At 40.2% G+C, this 27,022-nt stretch overlaps 1 protein-coding gene across 2 annotated transcripts in view; it reads right to left on the bottom strand.

The window, feature by feature from the left end:
• Positions 1 to 26,225, bottom strand: part of Usp47 (ubiquitin specific peptidase 47) — a 94,283-nt gene extending 68,058 nt beyond the window's left edge. Inside the window, exons 1-2 of one of the 2 annotated variants that reach the window (XM_036189246.1) lie at positions 25,445 to 26,225; positions 3,152 to 3,211 (exon numbers count right to left, since the gene is read on the bottom strand). In XM_036189246.1, the coding sequence (XP_036045139.1) occupies positions 3,152 to 3,211; positions 25,445 to 25,483 (99 nt within the window). In that variant the 5' untranslated portion in view covers positions 25,484 to 26,225. The remainder of the gene's footprint in view (positions 1 to 3,151; positions 3,212 to 25,444) is intronic. The other variant, XM_036189247.1, reaches the window with a different exon arrangement.
• Between the last annotated feature and the right edge of the window lie 797 nt (positions 26,226 to 27,022).

Here is a 27,022-nt window from a genome sequence, read left to right as displayed (position 1 = left end):
ATTCCATTTTCCCCCTTCTCATGAATTCGAGTTGGCTACATAACTATGTTTAGGACCATCAGAATGTGTGACACTGTGCCACTTAAAGCTGGCTCTTAAGCAGTCCTAATGTAAGAGATCTGATTACCTTGGCATTCGAACACTATGTGGAAGCCCTAGCAGTCTACATAGGCAAAGTGGCCGCTGAGTGGAAGCACTGAGGTGTGATACATGAGAATAGCATTCTTGGACATTCCATCCAAAGCCAACTACCAGATGAATGGAGCCAAGTAATGATGCCTCAAGGAACAGAGCTGAGTCCTTGCTCAAACTTCATCCCACAGAATCCTGAGTAAATAAATGAATTGTTCTTTTAAGCCACTAAATGTTAGAGTAAGCTGCTACCAGCAACAGTTAACAAAAACATCGCAAGATACAGTCAGGTACATGAAAACTATTATAGAAAGATGTGTCAATGGTGGGTGGAGAGGGGTTGGAGTGGGAACACTCTTGAGCATAGATTATGCTTTAGGGGATGGAGCAAAAATCTTTAGTTCTCTCCCTCCCTCCCTCCCTCCCTCCCTCCCTCTCTCTCTCTCTCTCTCTCTCTCTCTCTTCTCTCTCTCTCACACACACACACACACACACACACACACACACACACACACACACACACACGTCGTTGTGACTGGATTTCCATGTGGAGCCTCAGGCTCCGCTCCAGCTGACTGTTCAAGAGAGTCGCCTCCCTCTGAGGATCTGACAAACTTTCTGTTCAGTAAATCTAAGCAGAAGTCTCTGCTGTGGAATTTTCATTCCTAACTCCCTAGAAGAGAAATTTTAAAAATAAATAAAAAAACAAAAAAAACAAAACAAAACAAAACAACAACAACAAAAAAACAACTTTAGTTCAAAGAGTTCTAAGAATTTAAGGTGAAAGAAAGCTACAAAGTTCTAAAAGCCTACAGAAGATTCCATTTAGGAAGCCTACAGAAGATTCCATTTAGTGAAGTTTTGGAAGGTCAAAGTTCCCTACTTAGAAAACCTAGCCAAGAAGGAAGGTACAGTCACAATTGAATTTACTTATTTGACACACACATTTGACAGTCAATTTAAGAACTGGATTGGAAGCTTGTTGCTTGTATCTAAACTCACTGCACAAACAGTTGATTGCCCAGAACAGCTGGAAAGGAACCCTCAAAAAGTAAAAATCAAGATAGACTCTTGGTGCAAAAAGTACGTTAAGATAATTGCAGAGTAAATATTGTTTTCTTCCAGAGAAAGCTTTGTTACTAGGTGAACACAGAAGTAGCTGACAAGGGCAATCCTAAGTACACCCTGGATGTATAATTCTCTCAAATCGTCTTGTCTCTATTTCATGACATTCTTAACAATCAAACTTTGAGATTTCTGGTGTCAACACTGAGCTTTTTTTGTCTTTAAAAACAACGAATAGTTCCTAAGCTGGGCCAGGGACTACAGTTCTGTAATTCTAGCAACTCAAGAGATTGAGGCAGGAAGATTCCAAGTTCAAGGCCTGTCAGGCAACTTAGTGAGACTGATTCAGAATAAAAAATTTAAAAAGGGGCTGGAGACATAGCTTAGTAGCAGGCTTGCCTAGTAGGTGTGAGGTGTGAGGCCTTAGATTCAATCCCAAGTACCTCAAAAATGACACAAAACCAATCAACAAAACAGTTCTTAGATGTTTTGTATTTAAAAACACAAAGTAAGGTATATAGCTCTGATGGTATATGTTCAGTCATTGATGTAGTAAATAACAAAAAGAGCTCCCAGGCTGGAGAGATGGCTTAGTGGTTAAGAGCACTGACTGCTCTTCCAGAGGTCCTGAGTTCAATTCCCAGCAACCACATAACCACCCATAATGAAATCTGGTGCCCTCTTCTGGCCTGCAAGGACACATGTAGGCGGAACACTGTATACATAATAAATAAATCTTTATTAAAAAAAAAAAAAAAAAGAGCTCCCAACACTTGATTTTTATGGGAGAAAATTGTTGAAGAATTAAAATGCTGTGAAGGGTTTTCTTTACTTTTTCATTCAACAGTCAACCCATTGTCTCTTCAGGCTGGCTTACATGCACAGTCCATTTCTCTACTTCTGGATACAGAAGCTGCTATGTGGTAAGAAATGCAGTCTTGGTTCTTTGCTTTGGCTATTCACTGTTCATAATTACTACACTGCTACAGATGATAAAAGAGAATTGAGTATAAGTATTTTTGCAACTGAAATTTATATAATTTCTCAGCCCCATTTACATCATTCAATTTTAAGTAATAATTCTTGGTCTGCTGATTGATGAAAACCCTAAATTACATCAAAAAGATGATTTTATTTTTAAGATTCGCTTTGCACTGTATCAAAGCTCTAACCTACTCAAGTTATCTGTGTCATCTTTTCCTAAGTGGTCTCATGCAACCCTTGGGTCCCATGGAAAACAGTAAGGGGAAACCAGATACAGATGAATCCAAGGAAAGTGAAGTCTGAACAAAAGGTTAGAGTGGAATGCACAGGGAAGTTGGGCTTATTAGGAACACAGGCACTCCAGAAGCTAACATTTGTATCTATTCTTGAGTAAGACTTCTAGATAGAGGGCCTGCAAGATGGCTCAGTGTGTAAAGACCCTTGATGTCAAGCTAAAGACCTGAACTTAACTCCTGGAATCCATATAAGGGCAGCAGAGAATGGACTTCTCTAACAAGTTGTCCTTTGACCTTCACATGGAGGAGCAGTAAGCGCTCCTCTCCTAAATAAAAAATTAATAAATCTTATCAAAAATTTCTAGGCAGTAACTTTGTAAGGTATTAAGTTATCCAATCCCTAGAACTATCAGTGCAGATATATTTACTTTCTATTATTTATTAGTAGTGCAGAGAATACATATATCTATAACAACAAGCAAATACAATATCCAAATGTGAAACAAAGGGCTCTGCCATTTTCTTTCGGTCCTTCCTCCTTATTCACTTGTTACAAAGGACTGTCCAGAAGTAAAATTCATATAAGATGACATCTATGCTACTATAATTGGATGGGAATAAAATAGCCAAACAAGCAGAAAACTTAAGACATGCTTTGTTATTAAACAAAAACACGAGCATGCTGTTATTGTTCTGCTGACCATCACACTAAAGCAGTGACACCAGCAGGCTACCTGTAAAAATTTCTTCTTCATTTCATCAAAGATATTTTGTCTGCATCTCCAAAACACATCCTATGGCATATAAGAACAAAATGAATTATTCCTATAAAATAAAGTGAAATGAAAGAAAAAGACATTTTGTGATAAAATACACATAATTACAATATTATATATCATCTAGGATTCATTCCTAATTTATGTTGCAATTGTAATGCTGGGTATCAGTCTTCTATGCATACTGAAAACCTATGGTACAGTGATGGTAAGGCTGACATGGAAACTGGCACATTTTAATGACAGGCACCTTTAAGATAAGCTTCTTACTATATGTCCTATTTTTTAACAACTAAGAAAATAGACACACTTGTATGCAAAAAGAAATAAAAGTTACCAATAATCAAGAAGCAATTTCTTGAAACCCCAAGTCTACAATATCCATGCTTCTTTGATACACATTTATCTTTTGCCCCTTCCTTTGCTTAATAAGGAGAACATACTGAATGAAAGGTAATTTTGCCTTTACAATAGAAATATAGTTCTAATAGCAGTAATCATTTTTCAAACAGTGACTCCAGGGTTGGGGATGTGGCAGGAGGACCAAAAGTTCATGGTCTCCTCAGCTATATAATGTGTTCAAGGGCAGCCTGGACTATAGGAGGCAAAGTTAAAAAAAAAAAAAAAAAAAAAAGGCAATTCTAAAATAGCAATCATTAACAATTCAATATATGTCCTACCAAAATCTTTTTCTATTTTACAGTGACTCAGGTTTTATCCCAAAGGATCATTCTGTTTGGCACAATTTGAATCCTGCTTCTTGTCCTTTACTACTCACTTTTCTGTGCCAGAACCGTTAGTTTAAAAACTGAAGTTTGAGTTGGGGATTTAGCTCAGTGTTAGAGTGCTTGCCTGGCAAGCACAAGGCCCTGGGTTCGATCCTCAGCTCAAAACAAACAAACAAACAAAAAACAAAACAAAACTGAAGTTTAGTAGAGAATGTTGACTGTATCTTTCACAAGTACTGACCTGAAATCAGCTGTTAAAGCTGCTTTAGTTGCCTAGAATGTAAATGAACAAAGCTCTTATCCCCTGGAGGAGTCACATACAGTGAGAAGCAGGCCATTAACAAATCTGAGCAGTGAGGTACTGCCACTCTCCAAGTCTTAGCATTTCTGTCCATGGTACCCAGATTGCTTTTCCCTTGATAGCCTTACCTTTTTGGCTCAAGTTTCATTGTGGCAGTTTCAAAACATGTGCACCCAATTCTGTGACATGACTCTTAGCAAAAGTAGGAATCTACTCCCATGCTATAACATGACTTCCATGGCTGGGTTAAAAAGGACTTTAGACTCCTGGCTTGCTCTCAGATCGATGCCCTTACAATGAGATCCCAGCTGACAACCAGCACTAACAGTACACAGTCCAGGAACTCTCTCAGATGCTTCCAGCCCTACCCTTGCCTGTTGATGCCACACAGCAGAAGAGTAAGTCCGGATCACCTGCCTTGCTTGGGCTGCTACTCTGTGAGGAGGAAGTAGTTTAGAGACAGTGGTTACAGAGCTGAAGATAATCGGAACAGCTCATCTCGGGCCGTTTACCATCACTTTACCTTTAACCTTCTTGCTAGCATTCATCTTCCCCCAACTTCTCCCCAGCTCCTGTAGCCACCTGATCAGCAGTGAATACTTCCCTATTGTCCTCACTTCCAAAAATAATCTACTGTGAGACAAGACAAAACAGACAGGACTTCCCCCACTTAACAAACAAACTACATGTTCCATTAAAATTGTTACTCATGCTGAATCTTGGTCAGAAAGTTCTTTATAAGGAATGAAATACAAAATCAAATAACTATAAAAATTAAGTGATTTGCATGGCAGCAAGTCCAAAGCCAGTCTAATTTACATAATGAGTTCCAGGCCAGCTTGGACTATATGAGACCACTCTATCTTAAAACAAAACAAAACAAAACAAAGAACTTTTTTTTTTTTTAAATTAACTCAATAGATGGAAGACCTAAATATAAGAGCTAAAATTATAGACTCTCTAGAACCAAATATATCTGGGAATTTGGTGAGGTAAAAGATAAGCTTTTTAGCCAGGTGATGGTAGAGCCTTTAATCTCAGCACCTGAGGGAAGCTGAGGACCTCTAGAGGCGGGCGGACCTCTAACTTCTAGGCCAGTCTGGTATACATAGAGTTTCAGGCCAACTACGGCCTTTTTAGCAAATGGTTCCAGTAAGTAGCCATTCATAGATGGGGAAAATACATCAAAATTTATAGAATTTCTTATGTCCTACATGCAAACCATTTCAGGTACATTAAAGACCTAAATAGCAAAACCAAAACCTAAACAGCAAAACCAAAGTTATAAATCCCTTAAGAAATTTTATAGAATATCTTTAAAATCTTAAGCTTGGAAGAATTTTAAGTATGTTAAAAAGTTTAAAAATGAACATTAAGTTAATTAAAGTTGAAGACATGTAGAGTTAACAAAACAGAAAGGGCAAAAAGTTAAGAAGACTTGGGAAAGAATGTTCACAAAAATGCAACTAAAAAGCCTGCTTCCTGAGCTATAACCAACAAGTCCCCAGCAGAGGACAGGAACAGCTCCTTAGAAAAGGATAGCTCCCGAAGAAATGCTGAAATGTGTAAAAGTATTAATCAACAAGAAGACACTTGAAAAATCACACTTCAAGATTTCTCACTCTTAGTGTGAACGTAAACTGATACCACTTTTGGGAAACGTTGACATTACATTATCTATAAAACAAAAAAAATGCTTATTTTACAACCTACCACTCTCACCCTTAAAAATATCCATCTGCCTTCCTGCTCGCCTGTCTATGGACTCATCCACTCATCCATCCACCTATCTATTGGATCACCTCCTAGAGAAGCTCCTGTCAGAGTTATAGCAGACATACATAGAAATGTGCAATTACTACTGCTTAAAATAAGAACAAAACTGAAAACATCCCAAATGTGATTTAATTGATAACCCAATTAAGAGTAGGTATCATTAAAATATGAACCAAGCTATGTATTTTTGGCATTGTATATGTACTTACTTCTTTTTATAATTTAAATCTTAAGAAAAAATTTTGTAAATTTAACAGATATACATATACATCTCAAATATATAATAATACTTTCAAATCAAACAAGTGAAAATTTTACAGATTAAAAAAAAGAAGAAGAAAAGAAAGGCAGGGAGGAAGCAGGGGGGAACGATGGTGGTACAATCCCTGGGACTGTGGCTGTCACCCTATTTGAGTGAGCACAGACTAAAAACTCAGAACAGATCTGGAAAGGAGCAGTCCCACTAAACAGGAAACTTTTAATGACCACACTACCACAGCCAATCACCAAAGAACAAAGCTGACCCTGCTCTACCCCCACCAGGGAGTAGAAGGACACTCACTTAACTATAATAAGGAGTCCCCAGCCCCTAATCAGGAAGATGTCCAAAAAGGCGGTGTGGGCAGACTGGAGCACCCTCTTCACTTCTGTATTACAGAAGCCACATGGGAAGGAAACCAGTATGCCTGTCTTCCCTTCTAGGCAGGTGTCAGCTCTGTAAGGGCTGAACTTCATCAGCACCCAACAGTAACAAGGCACTTGACCAACAGCTGAAGTTTATAAATAGTACGCTTTCCAAAAATGTAACACCCTATAGTTAATGAAACCTGCCCGTAGACTCCCTGGCCTTAGCCTAGGTCATGGTGACATGGCTGAATAAACCAAGAAAGTGGGGGTCATCAGTAAATCTGGAACCCACAGTGGTGTCGTCACCCTTTGGAAATGGAAAGAAAACTGCAATCTACCAGCACTCCAAGTACTATTTCTTCTTCTGTGACAAAACCAAGATGAAGAGATGGGCCTCTGGTATCTGGTACTATGGTTCCCATGAAAACAATACCTGGCCGGGCCTGGACCTGAAACACCACTTGTGCTCACAGTCAAGTCTGCTATCAGAAGACTGAAGGAATTCAAAGGCCAGCAGACATACCTAAGCCTACAGTAAATGGGTTAGTTTACGTAACAACAACCAACATAAAATAAAATAACAAACCTGTCTACAGATTTGGAAGTTCTAATTCTAGCAATAGCAACAACAACAAAAACTGAAGAGAGCTAACCAGTAGATATCTGTACACTCATGTTTACAACCGCATATTAATAAACCCAAAAAGTGGAAGAAGCCTAACTGACCATCAGTGAGAGGACTTAGTGGGTAAAGAAGCTTGAAGCCTAACTAATGCCTGAGTTTGTCCCTGAAATCTACACAGTGTAAGGAGAACACATGCTGTCCTCTGATTTCCATGTGAATACTATGGCATGTGTAGGCCTACACACATGCATACAAATAAACAAGTCTTTCAAAAGATGTTAAAAGGGGATCCCGGAGGCTGGAGAGATGGCTCAGGTTAAGAGCACTCACTGGCTGTTCTTCCAGAGGTTTTGAGTTCAATTCCCAGCAACAACATGGTGGTTCACAACCATCTATAATGAGATCTGGTACCCTCTTCAAGCATGCAGGCAGAACACTGTATATGTCATAAATAAAAAAAAAGTGTTAAAAATATGGCAACTGGGGTTGGGGATTTAGCTCAGTGGTAGAGTGCTTGCCTAGCAAGTGCAAGGCCCTGGGTTCGGTCCTTAGCTCTGGAAAAAAAAAATATGACAATCTGTTTATTATGAAATCTTGGGGACATAGAATATATATTCCACTCTTATAAACGCTTACATGCATGTATTTATTTAGCGGCTTCCACTGAGGACTTAGGAGCAATGACATATTTCTAACAGCAGATATGTCAGTGTCTATGGTTTTGGTTTCTAGGCACTATTTTCCACAACAAAAATCAAGAAATCTTGGTAGAAATGTCTGAGAAAGTTAAAAAAAAAAAAAAAAAGTACTCAAAGAAGTAGATGTATTCAAGATATATCAAGAGAATAATATAAACACTCCTTGATAGGTTGTTCTCATGGCCAAATCTGGATAATCAAACATAAGCAAATGATTCACTTAATTTAAAAGTTAACAATAAAAAGACCGCATATGATACAGAATGGCAAACAAACAGGTAGGAATGTATGTTAACATATCCTGAAAAATCTAAACAAACGGGACACATTCAAATTATATTAAAATACTGATGATCAGCAGTAAGAATTATATTGCGGCCAGGCGATGGTGGCGCACGCCTTTAGTCCCAGCACTTGGGAGGTAGAGGCAGGTGGAGCTCTGTGAGTTCAGGCCAGCCTGGGCTACAGAGTGAGTTCCAGGACAGGCTCCAAAGCTATACAGAGAAACCCTGTCTCGAAAAACCAACCAACCAACCAACCAACCAACCAACCAACCAAACAAACAAACAAACAAATATTACAGAGCAGTTATTATTGGCTTAGTATTCCTTCAGAACCCTTTAGAAAAATTTGTTTTCAACTGCCAGGTGTAGTGGCACATGCCTTTAATCCTAGTACTTGGGAGGCAGAGACTTGGATCTCTGAGTTTGAGGCCAGCCTGGTCCACAAATAGTTCTAGGATAGCCAGGGCTACACAGAGAAACCCTGTCTCAAAAAGAGAGAGAGGGAGGGAGGGAGGGAGGGAGAGAAAGTACTGCAAGTTTTTAAAGCCAATTTTGAAATTACTATTTTGGTTAAGTTGAATGGTAACCATTCCCCTGCTTTAATTTGCTTTCTAAATACAAATCCTCATATATAGAATTTTCTTAAAAACAGACAAAACCCACTTTGTGCCCATTCTAAAGTTTGTTCAAAGTGTAAAGAAATCATGGGTAAAGTCTGTGATAAATGAACTTCATTAGTTTTTTGTTCAATGCACCATGGTTCAGATTTTCTGAATTTAAACTAATAAACATGTTATAAATTATGTTAATATATGGCATTTATTTCAAATTATATAGCATAAAACACTCAAGTAATAAAGTACAGGCTGACTTGGATAAAGTATGCTTATAAATACTTTTATACTGCTCTTTGTACTGTTTGCATCCCTCAAGCAATTACACTGCACTGTCTTTGAAAATATTTTTAACATAAACTTCCAGAACTCATATTAATCAGAAATGCTTTCAATCCTATGCAGCTTATTTTTAGTTGCTGCAACAAATTATTCAACTTGTAGGAAGGTTTCAGAACTTTAAAGACTAGCGTCTTAGGGTCTCTAGTGCTGTGATGAAACACCATGACCAAAGCACCTTAGGGAGGAAAGAGTGCATTTGATTTATGCTTCCGTATCACTGCTCATCACCAAAAGAAGTTAGGACAGGAACGCTGATGTTTTGAAAGAAAATAGCCTCCAAAGGGAATGGCACTATAGGAGGTGTGGCCTTGTTGAAGGAAGTGTATCACTGTGGGGTGGGCTTTGAGGTCTCTGTTCTCAAGCTTCACTCGGTGTGACAGTCAGTCAACTTCCTGTTGCCTCACAGTCAAGATGTAGGGCTTTCAGCTCCAGTATCATGTCTGCCCGCATACTGCCATGCTCTCTGCCATGGCTGACCGAACCTCTGAAACTGTAAGTGAGCCACCTCAATTAAATGTTTTCTTTATAAGAGTTGCCACAATCATGGTGTCTCCTCACAGAAATTAAAAACACAAACTGAGACAAACTCAAATGGAGTAGGAACCTGGAGGCAGGAGCTGATGCAGAGGCCATGAAGGAATGCTGCTTATTGGCTTGCTCTTTATAGCTTACTCAGCCTGCTTTCTGATAGAACTCAGGACCACCAGCCCAGGGACAGCACCACTTAAAATGGACTGGACCTTCCCCCATCAAGCACAATTAAGAAAATGCTCCACAGCCTTACTTACAGTCCACTCTTCAAGGAGCCTCAGTTGAGGGTCCCTCCTCTCTGGCTGACTATACCTTGTGTCAAGTTGACATAAAACTAGCCAGTACTAGTACGCAAACTATTTAACTATGATGGCATATTCTGACAACTAAAATCCAAACTACCAAATGGCTCAACATATATGACATAAATAATATCCAAAGCTGGTTGATGTTTGGGTCGTCAGACCAGGTGCATTATTTTACAACAACAAAGGAGAAGAGGCCCTCAGATGACTCCTAACATCCATCAGTCTGCTAAATGAAAACTACAACAAACACTGTTTCTCCTCTGCTCATGGTCTTCCCATTGCTGCCTGCTAATAGTTCTAGTGTTGGTCACTGTTAACAAGTATTAAACTTAGCAACTGACATTATTTTCAAGAGGTGAAACACTAAGTCTTTACTATTCCTGTTATCCGTGCTTCTGATTTCGGCTTAGATTCTTCTGCTAGTAGGCTGTTGCTGACAAAAGTGAGCCAGCTTGTGACACAAGTGACTTATTCACAGATTTTCAATGTTCTGTATTCTAAAGCTTGTCTATCTACCTACTGTCTATTATACCATACATATTTATTTTGTGGTACAAGGGATTGAACTCAGGCCCTTGTGCATGAGAGGCAAGCACTCTAAGCTACACCTCAGCCAACCATGCATTTTACTTTAAAAAGCATAGAAATAACTTTAATACAAGAATCTTAGAATGCTCTGATTATGAAGATATTCCATTTCAGAAATGTTAATGTTTTTAAAATTAAAAGCTGTCCAACCCTATGACTGGCCTTTGGCATGAGAGCACCATACTAAAGTCAGAGCACCTGGCTGGGGTTTTCAGGGTGATTACTGCTTTTGATTGGGTAATCCTTACACAATTCTACTCAGCTCTGGCTCAGGGTCTTCAAGGTATCAGAAATGAACTTTTGGACAGTCATATAGATTCTAATAATGTTGTAGAATATTCTTTACACTGTGTGAAGATGTGTCACTGAGACTGGTTTAATAAAAAGCTAAACGACCAATAGCTAGGCAGGGGGTACAGGTGGGACTTTTGGACAGAGAGCGCTCTGGGAGGAAGAAAGGATAGTCGCCAGCCAGATGGAGGGGAAGCAGGAGTACAGAGTAAAGGTACCGAGCCACGTTAAAAAAAGGTAGATTAAAAAATATGGGTTAATTTAAGTTTATAAGAACTAGTTAGGAACAAGCCTAAGGTAAGGCTGAGCTTTCATAATTAATAATAAAATTCTGTATCATCTTTTGTGAGGTGGCAGCCCAAAGAAAAATCCATATATATAATAGTGCACCATAATGCCATGAGAGTCAGATATTATTACAGAACTACCAGTTATCCTACTGAGAACAGGTTTAAGAAATACCTAATCCTTGACTATAATACAATTTATACTATCTCAAAATGCAAAGGGTTATCTGTGAGGAGAAAGTAGGAATTTTATCACATTGGAGGAAATGTAAAAAAGTCTTTTGTTTTCATCTGTATGAACTTCTCACAAGGGCTAAAAATCAATCTGGCAAGCAAAATTTGTATAGACATGTAATTTAAGAGACAACCTTTACAGCTTATGTGATCACACTCTCTCATGACACAGTTGAAAAAGAAGACCCAGTGGGGTGTGGTGGGGCATACTTTTAATCCCAGCACTTGGCAGGCAGAAGCAGGAGGATTTCTGTGAGTTCCAGGCCAGCAGGTACTATGCAAATTCCTTTCTCAAAGAGCCTAGTAAAATTACACTAGTGTTATCAACAGTTGCACTGACTTTTTGAGAATAGTATTTTGTTCCCCACTCTCGTGGTATTACCAAGCACATTATCTGAACAAAGTATGCAGGATTAGGTTTACTAGGAAACCAAATCAAGCTCAGGCAAAGTTGCACTGTGTCATTCATCATTAGAGAGATAAAATCAAAACCACAGAGATACTACTTCATACTAAGAGCTAAAATATGGCCTTAACAAAACAAGCAACAAATAACAAGGCTCTGATGCTGCCAAGTAGCAAAAGTATGCAGAGTACCCGGGATTCTCAAAATTTCGTGACTAGCAACATGGTATGTGTATTTCAGATGGGTTTGGCAGTTTCTTACAAAGTTAAATAGAAGCTTTCCAAACAAAAAATATGTCCTATTCAACTTAATTTTCCCACCTCCTAGATCACACTGTGGAAGTTTTATTCAGAATCATTAAAACCGTAGTAACAGTTTGGCTGGCAGGGTGGTGCATGCATGCCTGTAATCCCAGCAGCACTCAGAGAGGCAAGGTAGGCTGATCTTCGTGAATTCAAAGGCAGCATGATCTACATAGTAAGTTCCAAGTCAGCCAAGACTGTGAGACCCTGTCTCAGAAAACGAACAAAACAACCACAACATGGAAATAACCCAAATGCCTATTAGCTGGTAAATAATATAAACAAATTGTAGCATCCAGGAACCAAAAACCGAGACAAGCAACAACAGACTAATCTCCAAAGCTTCACACACTGTGTGAGTCCACTTAAATGATATATTAGGGAAACAGCAAAATCTAAGGACAGCAACCAGACTGAAGGCAGCTAGCTAGGTCTGACTGAGACAAGAGGCTGAAAAGGCCACAACTGTTCTAAGGTACTAAGGTTTTCTGAGATATCCTTTGGAATAATTCATTCATCCCCAGTTAAAAACATTCCTGAGGGGGTTCCCAGTAATCACTCTGCTGTTGCCACACTAAAGTCACTCTAGTCCAGAAAGAAGTAGATAATAGAGTTAATAGGGAGTACTCTATGTTAGGGTGTTGGATCTCTTGGAGCTGGAGGTACAGGAGGTTGAGGGCCTACATGGATGCTGCAAAGACAACTCAAGTCCTCTGAAAGAACAGTACCTGCTCCTAATTCTGAGCCACCTCTGCAGCCCTGAATTCCCTAGCTTACATATTAGGGCTCTTATCAAGCCCAAGGCTTGCAAAGAGATTCAAGGAGAATCAGGAAACAACAGCTGTAGAAAAGTTCACCAGCATGCTCCAACACAGAAGGTTAAGACAGAACCACATCATCCTGGTCTTTGTGTAGCTTGCAGTGAAAATCACAAGTTATTCTTAGAACACTAACTTCTCACTTATAAAATTTCCTTACAGCAGTAGGTAAGAAACTGCTGAAGATTTCATATACAGATCTAGATACACCCCCACCACCAGACTACAGCTGGTGGCATTTTCTAGAGGCAAGAGAGACCTACCTGGGTCTTTACTCAAGATGCTATGCATGTGTTACCTATATTCATTAAGTAATTATGTCCAAGGATAATCTAGCAAATAACTCACATGTAGAAATACACTAAGATGCACTATTATGGAAAATATTTCATTAAGAAACAAAAAAGTATCTAATTACCTTATTTCAAATGTAAAAGGTGAGACATTATTAGTAAGTATTCCTCTCATTTTCATTTAGGTGCAAATTTTAACATTGATGTGAACGACAAAATATTTGGGTAAAAAGAAACTGATAAAAATTAAGCATTCTGTGAACTTCTAGAAAACAAACAAAAACAAACATCTCTTGGTCCTTGATGTTTGCACAATAAAAATGTCAAATCTTTCTAGAGATACAAAGCCTCTGGAAATTTTAGACACAGCCCACCAGAACCATGCACCTACACTCAATTGGCCCAAGCCTTGACCACAGTGCCATTGTCTGCCATTTCCTAAAATGTATTACAACCTTTTCTGTTTTAAATGTTGTTCCCTGCAACTGAAAGCTCTTCTGTTTCTGTACACTCATCAACCACCCTCTGAGGTCCAGCTCTAATGTTATATTCTCAGCGAATCCCCTCAGTAAAGCCAGCTGTTCCTTTTTACAGCCCCACAGTATCTCTGGAGTGCACATTTGTCTGATCACGTCAGTCTCTCCTTTAGGCTAGCTAGACTGGCATCTAGAATGAGGCCATTTCTTAACTTTGCAACTCTGGTTCTTGACAGGTGTTAGCTCCAGGTTTGAACTGAATGAATTCCTCAAAATTAAAGAGTAACAAAGATCTTCACTAAGAAAAATTAGAGTATAATTAAATAAGTATCACTTGAGACAAAGAAATTTGTAGGTCAAACTATAATTTTTTGGTTATACTAAAAATTTCTTAAGTCATAAACATGATTGTTACATTCTGGATCTGAATTATCCCCTGAAGGTTCATGAGTCAAAGATTTGGTCCCCAAAGCAGCACTGGTCAGATGACTGGATCATGAGGGCTCTTTCCCCATCAATGGGTTCATCAGTGGGTAGATTTTTAGTACTGCCAAGTGGTAGAAACCAGGAAGTAGGGCTTATTGGAAGATGGGAGGCATTTCTATTTGTTTTCAGACATTATATCTCATATAGCCCAGGGTGTCTATAGACTCTCTATGTAACTAAAGATGACCATGAACTCCTGATCCTCCTGCTACTAACTTCCAATTCTGCAATTATAGGTGTATCCCAGAATGCCATCTTGGAGATACACTCTAGAACAGTGGTTCTCAACCTTCCCAATGCTGTTAATACCTCATGTTGTGATGATCACAACCATAAAATTATTTTCGATCCTACTTCTTAATTGGACTGAGAATCATAAGACAAAATAAATGTTTCCTCCTTCTGTTTATGCCAGGCATATTGTTTCAGCAATGGAAGCTGGGGACTCATGGTCTCCCTAAAGGTAAACCTATCATCTTACCAAAGGTATCAGATTGTCTTTAGAAAGATTTCTCCTAAAAGCTCTTAAAATCTTTTCTTAATTGTATCACTTTGCCTTTTTTAAAAGTTATATCACCTAACAGCCCTTATTTAATTTTTCTCTATAATAAACACTACACGTAATAGTGAAGGCACAATGTCCTAACTGACAGGCTATAGGTCTTACAGCAATCAGGTAAAATTATCCAGTCTAAATCTAAAACATAACAACACAACTGATAGAGACAGTGTCTTCTGTTCATAGAAATAATTCTACCCCTGAGTTAAAGAAGATCAGAGCATCAACATGAAGTTCTCAACATGGATTGTGATTAGCAATGACATTCCACACCCAATCCTTACAAGCAAGCAACCTATGTGGTGGTTTAAATGGGAATGGCCCCCAGAAGCTCAAGTGTCTGAATACCTGGTCTTCAGTTGGTGGAATTGTTTGAGAAAGATCAGGAGGTGTGGCCTTTTTGGAGGAATGTCACTAGGAGTGGGCTTTGAGGTTTCAAAAACCCATGCCATTCCCAGTTAGCTCTCTTTGCTTTCTGCAGATGTAAGCTCTCAGCATGCTTCACACCATGATGGATATGGACTCTTATCCTGAACCCTGAGCCTCAAAATTAAATGTCTTCTTTTATAAATTGTTTTGGACATGGTGTTTTGTCTTGGCAATAAAAAAGTTACTAAGATACGTGCTAATCAAGTAAATTACTTAACAACTTAAAATATAGCAGACCACATTATATCAGGATTTCATAGCTTAATAAACACCTCTTCTCTAATTTCCATTATCTGTTCTCTTGTTACACATTCCAACTCTCAACTGAAGCAATGAAAATAGGTCTTAACTGATCATATAAGAGAATCTATCTAAAAATTATATAAAATTAGCACTATGGATATAGAGATATTTACCTTGAGTCGTAATCAGAACTCTACCTTTAAATCTAATCAACAAACATTTATTTGCACAGCACAGGGAAGGATGGAGGTGATAACAAAAGGTAATAAATGCATGACACTCTACGGAGTAACTTTTTCCCACACCAGCAGGTCATTACTCTTGTCCTTACACAAGTTTAAGTAACTTGTCCAAGGTATTTTGCCCTTGGTATTTTGAACTAGAATTCTGTCCTGTCTGAGAAAAATAGGATGAACACAAGTAACAACTTACTCTAAAGGTACACAATTTCAAATTTTAAAAGATACGATGCTGGGACTTCAGAGCTGGCAAACACAATCAGGTTGAGACAGAAGAATTAAGAAGAGTCCATTTGCTGGCTAAGTAGGAATTTCCTTCTACACTATACCAATAGAAAACGAAGCAACCAGGTAGGGGAGGGAGTGTCTTTAAGAATCTTGATGAAGAGCAGTGATGATGTGTGCCTTTAATTCTGGTACTTGGGAGGCAGACGAAGGTGGATCTCTACGAGTTTGAGGCCAACCTGGTCTACAGAGGGAGTTCCTGGACAGCCAAGACTACACAGAAAAACCCTGTCTCAACAACAACAACAAAAAAAAAAAAAAAAAAAAAGAAAAAAGAAAAAGAAAAAGGAAAAAGAAGAATCTGGATAAGAGTGATCACATCATTTTTCATAATTTGGTGAAATTTTCTTTTACAACAGAGAACTAACTGCCTCAGATTTTAAGCCACCAATCCCCACAAACACTCCACTGTGTAATGAACCTCATAGAAGATCTATGCCTCTGCATATGATACCTAAGCTTGCTGACTGAGATCCTTAATAAGCATTTTTTCACGTGGAAGATGGTTTTTGGAACTTTAGTTTCTTCTAAGTATTTAACCATATTAATGCTGTTTTTAATGTATGTTTGCTTTGGCAATTATTTTCAACAGACTCTGCCTTTCTAATGTGGCAACCATTTAGCTCTACTGATCTGGAAATGTTTGAACCTCAGGGGAGAAAATAAAATTAAAACAGAAGAATTCAGGAATTCTCAGAATACACTGAAAATAATGACTTTCATGAAACATCCAATTTCACCCACTTAAAAGTTCCTTAAAACTGAATAACAAGCTGGGCAGTGGTGGTGCACCCCTTTAATCCCATCACTCGGGAGACAGAGGCAGGTGGATCTCTGTGACTTTGAGGTCAGCCTGGACTACACAGTGAGTTCCAGGACAGGCTCCAAAGCTACACAGAGAAACCCTGTCTCGAAAAACCAAACCAAACCAAACCAAAAAAACCTGAATAACAAAAAGAAATACTTCATAATGTTCCCTCAGGACCGGGCACAGAGTGACACAAATGCATGGAGTATCTGGGAACAGCAAGTGGGGAGTAGAATGGGATTCAAACAAAACTGGCCTATTGCAGAGGACCAAACACTAAGTTAGGAACTTCTGGTTAAACAGTATAGATTGGATGCATGCAATTACTCCATGCTTCTCCAACTGAATTTAACTATATTTAAACTACATTTAAAACAAGAGAAAAGAAAAATTTCAAGAGTATAAACCCATACAAAACAGAAACTTGAGTTTAGGAGTTATAAAGCAAGGCAAGTGGTAGCTACTATGGCAGGCAACTGAGAACTTAGCAGCAAGCCAGGCACCTTATTTATATTTTAGCAAAGGAAGGTCCTTCAAGAAGTGGTGAAGTCCAGGGCTGGGGCAGGGAGAATGTAAGATGAACAGACACAGCACTGTATGGTACCAGAGAATTAGGCAGTACTTGGAGAGTAAGAACACTGAACAGAAAGGACTCCCCTTGGTCCAAACTGGAACAGTTTAATCAGCAAAACAGATAACTGTTAGTAAAAATCTGAGTAATTTCTTAGCTAGGCAGTGGTGGCACATGCCTTTAATTCCAGCACTCAGGAGACAGAGGCAGGCAGTAGGTCTCTGTGAGTTCTGTCCACCCTGGTTTATAAAGCAAGCTCCAGGAAAGCAAGGGCTACACAGAGAAACCCTGTCTAAAAAAACAAACAAACAAAAAACAAAAACAAAAACAAACCCCAAAACTGACTAATTTCTCTATTGTCATTACTCTGACTTGAGAACTATTTTACAATCATGGAAACGCTAAGATCAAGAAGCTAGAGGAAAGGTACACATGAACCTTCTATTTTCCACAAGTCTTCTAAAGATAATTTTTTAAAAAAGAGAATCCTTGGGAACTGGCCATTTCAGCTATCCTAGGAGAACTGACTGAAATCTAAGCAGCAGTTTGAACCCCAGGTTCCCTCTTCTCCTCAACTCTTCCTGACAAAAGACTGAACAACCTTTGAAAAGCATAACCAGGTATAGTATATATGAAGGATTTTGAAAAACTGGGGAAGTGAATGAAATATCATCTGCATACTCCGTGATAAGACTTCTAGGACCTCCCTATATCTACTCATAAACTTGCCTCCTCCTGGCAAAAAAAGTGTTTTCTGTGCAACTTACCTATCACAAAAGAAACTGATGTGCTCCTAGACACTATGGTCTAAAGGTTTCCCCACATACACCCTCACATTCCACCCATGCGTGCACTGAGCCCTAATCCTCAATATGATGTTTGGAGGTGAGGCCTTTGGGAGTTTATTAGCTCACAGGGGCACAGACCTTTCATTAAGGAGAACACGTCTCTGTAAAAGATGTCCCAGAGACCTGCCTCACTCTCTTTCACTATAAGACACAGGAAGAGATGCTGATTTTGAACAAGGAAAACCTTGATCATGGACTTCCTTGCCCCCGAAACTTTGAGAAGCAAATTTCTGTTATTTAAAACCATTCAGCTTACTGTACTTTGCTACAGCAGTCCAAACAGACTAAGCTATTGGGACTTTGTTAGGAAATGGTCCAGACATGTTACCATCCAGGGAAAACATAAACACTGGCTGGCAGTGTTTCCATTCTGCCTTAAGGACCCCTCTTAAGTCAGCATAGACCCCCAAGGATCTTCGAAGGAAAGCATCTACATGAAAGACAAAATCCAACACAAGCAAATAGAATGATTTCAGAGGAAAATAAATATGTAGAGAAGAAAACTACCAGCCTTTCCGAAGAGAGAGAACCAGAAGAAACTGTTACGGAATTCTGAAGTCAGCATCCTCTACTCTGATGAAGCTGTTGAACACAACAGCATCTTCTACTTTAGAGCACTCACCTTGCTCTTGCCCCTCCCCAATACTGGAGGGTCCTTAGAATTCCAAACAGTCTGTACTCCTTAGCTGAGGTTGTTTTATCTGCAGTGCTAGCTTCTGGCCAGTCCGGCTTACTTTGCAATTTATCTCACTGTCCTGGAAACTTCGCTTAAGTAACTTTAATTTCTTTGATTTCCTTTATTTTCTCTGTTCTCTCTTGAGTTTTAACTATGTAGGCCTTGGGTCTATTAACTTGTTTTAATGTGGGAGGGGGGTTGTTCTCATCTATTTTTTATTTTTATTTATTTATTTATTTTTATATTTATTTATTTTTTGCTTTTCGAGACAGGGTTTCTCGGTAGCTTTGGAGGCTGTCCTGGACTAGCTCTGTAGACCAGAACTGGCCTCAAACTCACAGAGATCCACTTGCCTCTGCCTCCCAAGTGCTGGGATTACGGGCGTGCGCCACCATCACCCGGCCTTTTCTCCTTTCTTAGACAAACTTTCTTCGACTTTCGTTTTTGTTTGTTTTTGAGAAAGGAACTCACCTTAGCCAAGGCCGACCTGGACTTTGCTGTCTAAATCAGAGGAGCTGAAGTAAACAGGTGCAGCTGGAGCAGGTAAGAAGGCCCTGGCAGTTTCTTACAATGACAAAAAGGGGCAGGTTTGAACATAAGAGGAGAGAGAGGCTTTACAATATGGCTTCTCAACAGTGGCCCTATTGGGTTTTTTCTTCTTTCTTTCTTTCAAAGACAAGGTGTCTCTATGCACCCCTGGCTGTCTTAGAACCCTTTACATAGACCAAACTGGCCTCGAACTCACAGAAATCCACCTGACTCTGCCTCCCAGAGTGCTGGGATTAAAGGTATGTGCTACCATGCCTGATTTACAGTTCTTTGTTAAGGAGGCTGTTCTGGTCCTAGAAAGACCTTTGGCAGCATACCTGGTTTCTACCCACTAGATGCCAGTAGCACCCCCTCCCTGCTCTTTTCTGTACACCCCAATACTATCGAACACCTCCCCTGCCACCCATTAAGGACCACTTGGCTAAATTAATATATATAGAAAAATAAGAAAAAAAATTGAAAAATATGAACTCAACCTGGTTGTAAGGACACCTTTAATGTCAGCACTTGGGAGGCAAAAGAGGGGCTCTACATCTAACGTCTCTATAGATTATACTAAATCTTAGTTTAAAATATGGAGGTATCTGCCATCAAAGGTAGTAAACAGAAACTTTAAAGCACCTAAGGCAACTCTCATCTGCTTAACAAAGTAACCCTAGTAAGGTATACCTACAATGGCCAGGGCTAGCCTGCCTGGAAGCAGAACAATCACTTAGAAGGATATTTGAGTGATAAAATAATTACAGATGCAGAGTTGCAAAATGGTAAAGGTTCAAGAGACATTTTGTAATGTCTAAGTGAAGAATACATGAGAAAAAAGGAAAAGGGGAAATCAAAACCATGTTCTAGCTTAAGCAAATAAATAGATGAATTGCAAGTATACAATGCAGATGAGACACCTACAAATGTGTAAATCACAATCAAAAGCTGAAGTCATACAAGTGCAACTATGCTTACTCAAGACAAATACTCAAATACAGCAGGAAAGCAGAAGAAATAAAAACAATGATACATCAACAGTGATGATCAATATAACATCAATAATGACCTAAAAAAACGACAAACATGCAAAGCTGCAGTCAGCCAGCCCAATCATTCTCCTACTACTGCACTGGACAGATCTTAGATGCCCACTGTTTTCTCAACAGGATCAGACTCATACATAGTCTGAATTCGGTCTCCTTTCACTGCTTTAAACGATAATTTTCAGGAAGTGCTGGACCTCTATTAATACTTCCATTTAAGATACTGATGGGTCCTGAGAAGCCTCTCACATGCAAGAGAAGCCTCTCACATGCAAGAACCAATGTTTTATAAGAATGACACAAACTAGCTGGGTGGCGGCGGCGGCACACCTTTAATCCCAGCACTTGGAAGGCAGAGGCAGGTAATCTCTGTGAGTTTGAGGCCAGCCTGGGCTACAGAGTGAGTTCTAGGACAGCCAGGACTGTTACACAGAGAAACCTTGTCTCAAAAAAAAGAATCAACAAAATAAAAAATGAATGTGGTACTGCAACAATTTCAAGTAATTTAATCAAGAGAGATAAAATTAAGAGACTACTCATTTGAGATAGTCTTTATAGATAGTGATGAAAAGATTTGCTCTATAAGAAATAAGACAACAGAGAAACCAATAGTCATTAAAGATCTCTCCTATACAGCTGTGAAGCTGCTGCCCTCAAATAAGTTAATATACACAATGCATATGTGACAGTATCTGGTATCTCAATAAATGTTGGTTATGACTATCTTCACTAGATGCCCAAATGCAGTTCCAAATGTAAGGAGTAGTCACAGCATGGAAAAACAAACAGAAAACCAAGACCAAACAAACCACTGAAGCATGCAATTTACACTTACACTTATTTTTTCACTTCTTTCCTATATTTATATGTTCCATGTGCTAAAAGAATCATTTTTAAAACTTTAGTGCCAGATGTATTGATACACACCTTTAATCCCAGCACTCAAGAGACAGAGGCAGGAGGAGCTCTGTGAGTTGAAGGCCAGCCTGGTCTACACAGTAAGCTCCAGGCCAGCCAGGACTACATAGACTGTCAAAAAAAAAAAAAAAAAATTAAAAAACTAATAAATATGTACCTTACTGTTTATACTCTATGATACTCAAGGTATCTATTCTACCTTTCTCCTACGTGGCTATTCATACATGCTATGTCCCAAACCCTTTTAAGGAAACAGAATGAAACAACAACCAGGCAATAATTAAAACTGGAGATACTAAAAGCAAGCAATCTCAACACCAAAATCAATAGCCCACAATTAAAAGACACATGGTAGAGTAAAACAGGGATGTTCTCCTCAATGAACACCGCCCTCTTCCTTTTGCTCTTTTTGGGGTACAATTTAGGAGTACTAAAATGCTGGCTCATATCCAAATGAACAAGGAAGAAACAGTAAAGAGCTGAGGAATGTAGACTCCAGATAGGAAAGGTGAGCTCTGCTGTCCTCCTCCATCTTTAGCCATGAGAAAAAATCTCTATGGAAATGTTGACCAGTGGCCACTATCAAAAGATGACACTGGAGATCTACATTTCTCTCAATGCAAAAACTTAAAATAACAGAGCTCTCTTAAGAAGAAAAAGATGTTATGGGAATAAGTCATGGATGTGGAAACAGCTTGCCAATTATGCTGTGGAAAACCTCCAAGTGGAGGACAGCCAGTTAGTATTCGAAGCCTCCTTACATCCTTATAACCATACAAATGAATATTTACTAGTCTATACTCCAGCAAAGACACTCCCCTAGACTTGTAATATATATAAAAAAACAAAAGGGAGAAGCATGTCACTTCTGCTGTCAAGGAATGCCACTGAACAACATAAAATTCGGGGGCCACAATTGATGTTCCAAAGCACTCTTTACGAATTGCTAAGTAACCTCTACTCATATGCAGAAACCTACTAAGGAGAAATTCCAAAGGTTAAAATGCTCAAGACTTTTCAGAATAAAGGAGGTTTATGGAGTGTGTACAGAGGTTTTGAACAGATGAAGTCAGTAGGAAAGAGGGACAGCACAAACAGAAGTATAAAGCAAACTGGAGGGAAACCTGTTTGTCTACATTAAAAACTTGTTCCATGGGAAGCGAGATAAGCTCAGAAAAGACAGGTTGTGGCCAGAAGCAAGTGTACTGAGCCTTGAATACCATGTTGCACACTACCTATATATACAGCAACCACTGAAAGCTGTGGCCTAATAATGAAATCCCCATGTCTACCAAGTTCATGTATTGGAGAAAAGTAGTCTTTTGATTTTTTTTTTTTTAATTCAACAATTTAAAAAATCACCCATAACTCAAACAAAAACAGGATGGGAGCTGGGCTACAGTTTGTCAATCTCTGTATACTAAGATGCCATCTCCAGTAGTTCCCTAAGGGACATTTGTCCCAGAGTTTCAGAGACCAAAATAATCTTAACTTACTTAACAACTATATGAATTCACACACTGAATCCATAAGCCACATATAAGGGCCAGAGCTTCTCTGAAGCAAAACAAATTTTTCTAGGATTGTTAATACAGCCCACTGGAAAAATGCAGGAAAGCTTTTAATTCTGCAATATCTTCTAACTAAATACAAGTACATGAAGAATTATAAACTGTTTTTATTGCCAAAGTAACATGGAGTAAACTTAAGAGGACAAGCAAGAAATGATAAAGACTCAAGCTCTAGTGTTCTACCTGCCACCGAGTCCTTATTTAAACAAGTCACTTTCAACCTGACAGCTGTACTTCTCATCCCTGGGAAAGTGAAGTTTAAATGACCAGCTAATCACCATGATTTTCTCTGAGATTTAGCAATGTATGATTTAACTACTATTTAAATAACAAAGAAAATAAAACTTTGGGTAAATTATGGGCAGATAGGATGTTTGTTTTGTTTAGAGTCTCTAATGATACCAAAAAATTCAAGGAAGAAGAGTTAGAAAGCCCCAGTATTTGGTTTAAGAGATCACTTGACTTATTTTGGAACACAGTCCTGGTAGTTCAGAAGCAAATATGGGAGTAGAATAGCCTCTAGGATGAAGAATGAGTACGGCCTTCAAATAAGAAAACACTATCTGGTTAGCTAAAAAAGTTTGCATCTCAAGAGCAGTATTGTGCATAATCCCAGGAAGCAAGAACCATGGATAAAATACTGAAAACCAAGGAACAGGAAATAAAGCATAAAATCCAGAAGGAAAAAAAAAGTTAAGCTCATCAGATAAGGGAGATTTCAAACTTCCAAGAGGTTAAAAAAAAAAAAAAAAGAAAGAAAGAAAGAAAGAAAAAGAAAAAGAAAAGCACTGCAATATCAGTTTTTAAGACAACAGATAAGTTCCTGCAAAGCAGGATACACATATCTCTATCAAGACTTATACAAACCAAATTACTACTACAATCTTATGCAGGGCTCACCTATGTTCTATTTTCTAACAGTTGGAAATTAAGGATTAATTTTGTCTCTTAGAATGGAAACCAGCACGAAAACGAAATGAAAGTTACCTTTCTCTTAAAATCTATTACTTCCTTCCTTGTTATTTAGTACACAGTACAAAGCCCCTGACTGGACTCAAGTTACCCCACCTCCCATCCATCCCTTAGTTGTTGAAACTGTTCCAGAGGCAAGATCTCTAATTCATGTTTATCTGCTATACAGAGTTAGTGATGCCTGATAAATACTGACACATAACTCGGCCTTAAAAAGGACACTTTTTTTTTGGAGCTGAGGATCAAACCCAGGGCCTTGGGCTTGCTAGGTAAACGCTCTACCACTGAGCTAAATCCCCAACCCAAAAAAACGACACTTTTAATCCTAGTACTGGGGAGGCAGAGGCAGGCAAACCTCTTGAGTTTCAGGCCAGCCCTGCCTATATAGTGAGTTCCAAGGCTACATAGCAAGATCCTACCTCAAAGAGCAAAACACAACTCTATAAATCAACTTACTGTCCGTTTGACGAAAGCTGGGAATTTAACTGGACAGGTACAAAACACTAATAAAGCCACTTTTGCACTGTGCCCCGGGGTTGTCTGTGTAGCAATGAGTTGCTACAATATAAAAAAGCCCAAAACATTTACGAATCTGAAATGATCATGCACGAATATCAAGATCCTACCTTGCTAATTTCAACTTAACACTTGGCATCTATTTAAGGTATATGAGACATAAAAATCCAAAGCATTAAGCCTGACGATCAGCAGTTAAAAATACATGTTTGAAAATGCTGGGGATATTTATAAAGCCAACAGCCTATTAATATGTCGAAATCCACTGGCCAGTGCAGGATTCCACCTTTAATCTTCTACTACTTACTGTTCAAGGGAAGCCGAGAAGTCCGGGAGTCTCATGTCACTCGCTTTTAAGAATTTAAGTCACCCAAATTGGCAACACCAGAGAACGGCCAAAAATTCAAATAAAACAACATTTCGTCTCTCCATATGGTAAAATTAACTCGGCTATCTCCTACCTTCCCGTTCAAGTCTCACTTCACTACTTTTTCAACGATCTTGGGTAGGCCCCGTTTAGGCAGGCCAATAGTACTACGAAGTAACAGGAGTTGGAAAAAACAAAACAAAACAAAACTCTTTAACAGTTAAGTCTGCCTTCCCCCAGATCTCAACTTGGGTGTAAATTTCACAAGCCCTGTAAGCTATACACTGTCAAATCCCAGAAGCAGCACGGTCACCCCGTCCTGCCCACGGGCAACTGTTCCAGAATGTTTTCTTTGAAATGATCCCTAACTCTCTCGACTCGACGCGTGAAATCTGGACTTCAAAAGCCACTTTCTCTCCCCAACCCCCGCCCGGAGCAGGACCCGACTCCTGCGGTCCAGTCTTTGGTGCGTCCGCCCCTCGCAGCCTAGGGTCTCCCCGAGCTACGTGGCCCCCGGAACCCGCGGTCTCCAACTGCCCGCCGCGCCCACCGTCCACCCGGCAACACGCCTGCTCTTCCCTGCCAGCCTCCCGCCCTGGGCCTGCGCGACTCCGAGAGGTCCGCAGGCTTCGGGCCTAGCCTGGCTCCCCGGCCCCTCACCTCCTTCGGGACCAGTTGGTTCTCCTCGCCGGGCACCATCGCTCAGACTCCGACCGCTCGTCTCCGCCCTGCCTGCGGGGGACGGGTGGAGGTGGCGGCGGCTCTGTGTCTCAGGAGCGAATGGCAGCGGCCGTCATCCTCCCAGCCGCCTGAGCTCCGGCAACTGCGGAGGCCTCAGCTCAGGCCTTAGACACCAGCGCGCAGACACCGACCCAGGGCGCCGCCGCTGCCGCCGCCGTCGTCGCCGCCGCCGCCGCCGCCCCTCCCCCGGCCCGCGGCAATCAATGGAAAAATGGCGGCTGCCGTTCTCGCGAGAATTCGGCGCGGTGGGCGCGCAGCCGGGCGCCGGGCGCCTGAGGTGCGCGGGCGGCCGTCGCGAGCTCGGGACCCTCTCACCTCTTTCTCGGTCCCGGGGTACGCAAGGCTGGTTGAGGGCCGGTGCAAACGCGTTTTCACAACCGGGAGTCCGGTCCTCCCATCCTCCGGCTCCCTCTGTTGGCGGATGGAGGGACCGGGCCCCAGAGTCAGGGACGGGCTCCGGTTCAAAGTCCCCTTTCCGTCCCTACAGTCTGCAGCCCCTGTTCGGGGACCTTTGGCCGCTTACTGACAGGCTCCGCGCCCCGGAGAGAAATCATCTTGCTGGCCTTCGCCCTCGGGCGCTTCTTGGCAGGATTGTTTTCTTGGCCCCCAGTCACGCAGCTCCTCCAGCCTCACTCTCCTTAGGGCCCTCGGTGCCCATCAGCTAGCCCCTCAAGTCCCTTCAGGAGGAGTCCTTCCTCTGAGAGGTGCCCCCCTCTGCACCCTTCTGGGTCACTTGCTATCATCATCCTCCGGGGTCAAGTCTGAGGGAGCCTCAGAGAGCGGAGCTGAAAAGTGCTTCACCCTGCGCCGTTCTTGGGAACATGGTTTTTTTTTGAGAGTGTTAATCTCTTCTGACAGTGAGTACCGTGTGTTGTACTAAACAAATTTCGCATTAGTCATTTTCCTTAATCCCACTCCTTCCATTATGAAGACCCAGCGAGGCGTCCCTCATGAAGACTTCAGCAAACTCGTGATTTTACAGCCCGCTGGGCTAATTCCATTCTGCCATGTTCGAACACCCACAGTGCCAACTCCCTTACCTGTGTTCTTGGCTCTCCAAACTTGTTTCTATTGGACCCCCACCCCCGAAAAGCTCTCCGAACGTTATGTAAGCTGTATGAGAATGCTGCTATTTATGATTGCAAGACGTCTATAAAATGTAAAAAGTATAGCAAAGACAAACATTTAAAATAAACGAGTTTTTAAATAGTAATGGTAAATTTTTTAAAAAATCCATTAACCCCCCTGAAAATAGTGAACTCACTATGATTGACTAGATTTCATTAATTTTAAAAGCTTTAATTCTTTATGGAACAATTGTTAAAACTCAGATTCAGTGTTCAGGTTATTTCTGTAGTTGGTTTTGATAGCTGTTGTAAGCTGGAAACGGTAGCCCACAAAGATTTCGATCCTAATGGAAGAAGGAAGTGCATTTTCAACTACTCTCACTAACACAATACTCGTTCTTATCTGCTCCATCCTCCAGCCACACAAAGG

Source organism: Onychomys torridus, chromosome 1 (assembly GCF_903995425.1).
Source record: "Onychomys torridus chromosome 1, mOncTor1.1, whole genome shotgun sequence".
Taxonomy (NCBI): Eukaryota; Metazoa; Chordata; class Mammalia; order Rodentia; family Cricetidae; genus Onychomys; species Onychomys torridus.
The sequence above is the reverse complement of the archived record's forward strand: the minus strand, read 5'-3'. Positions and strand labels throughout refer to the sequence as shown.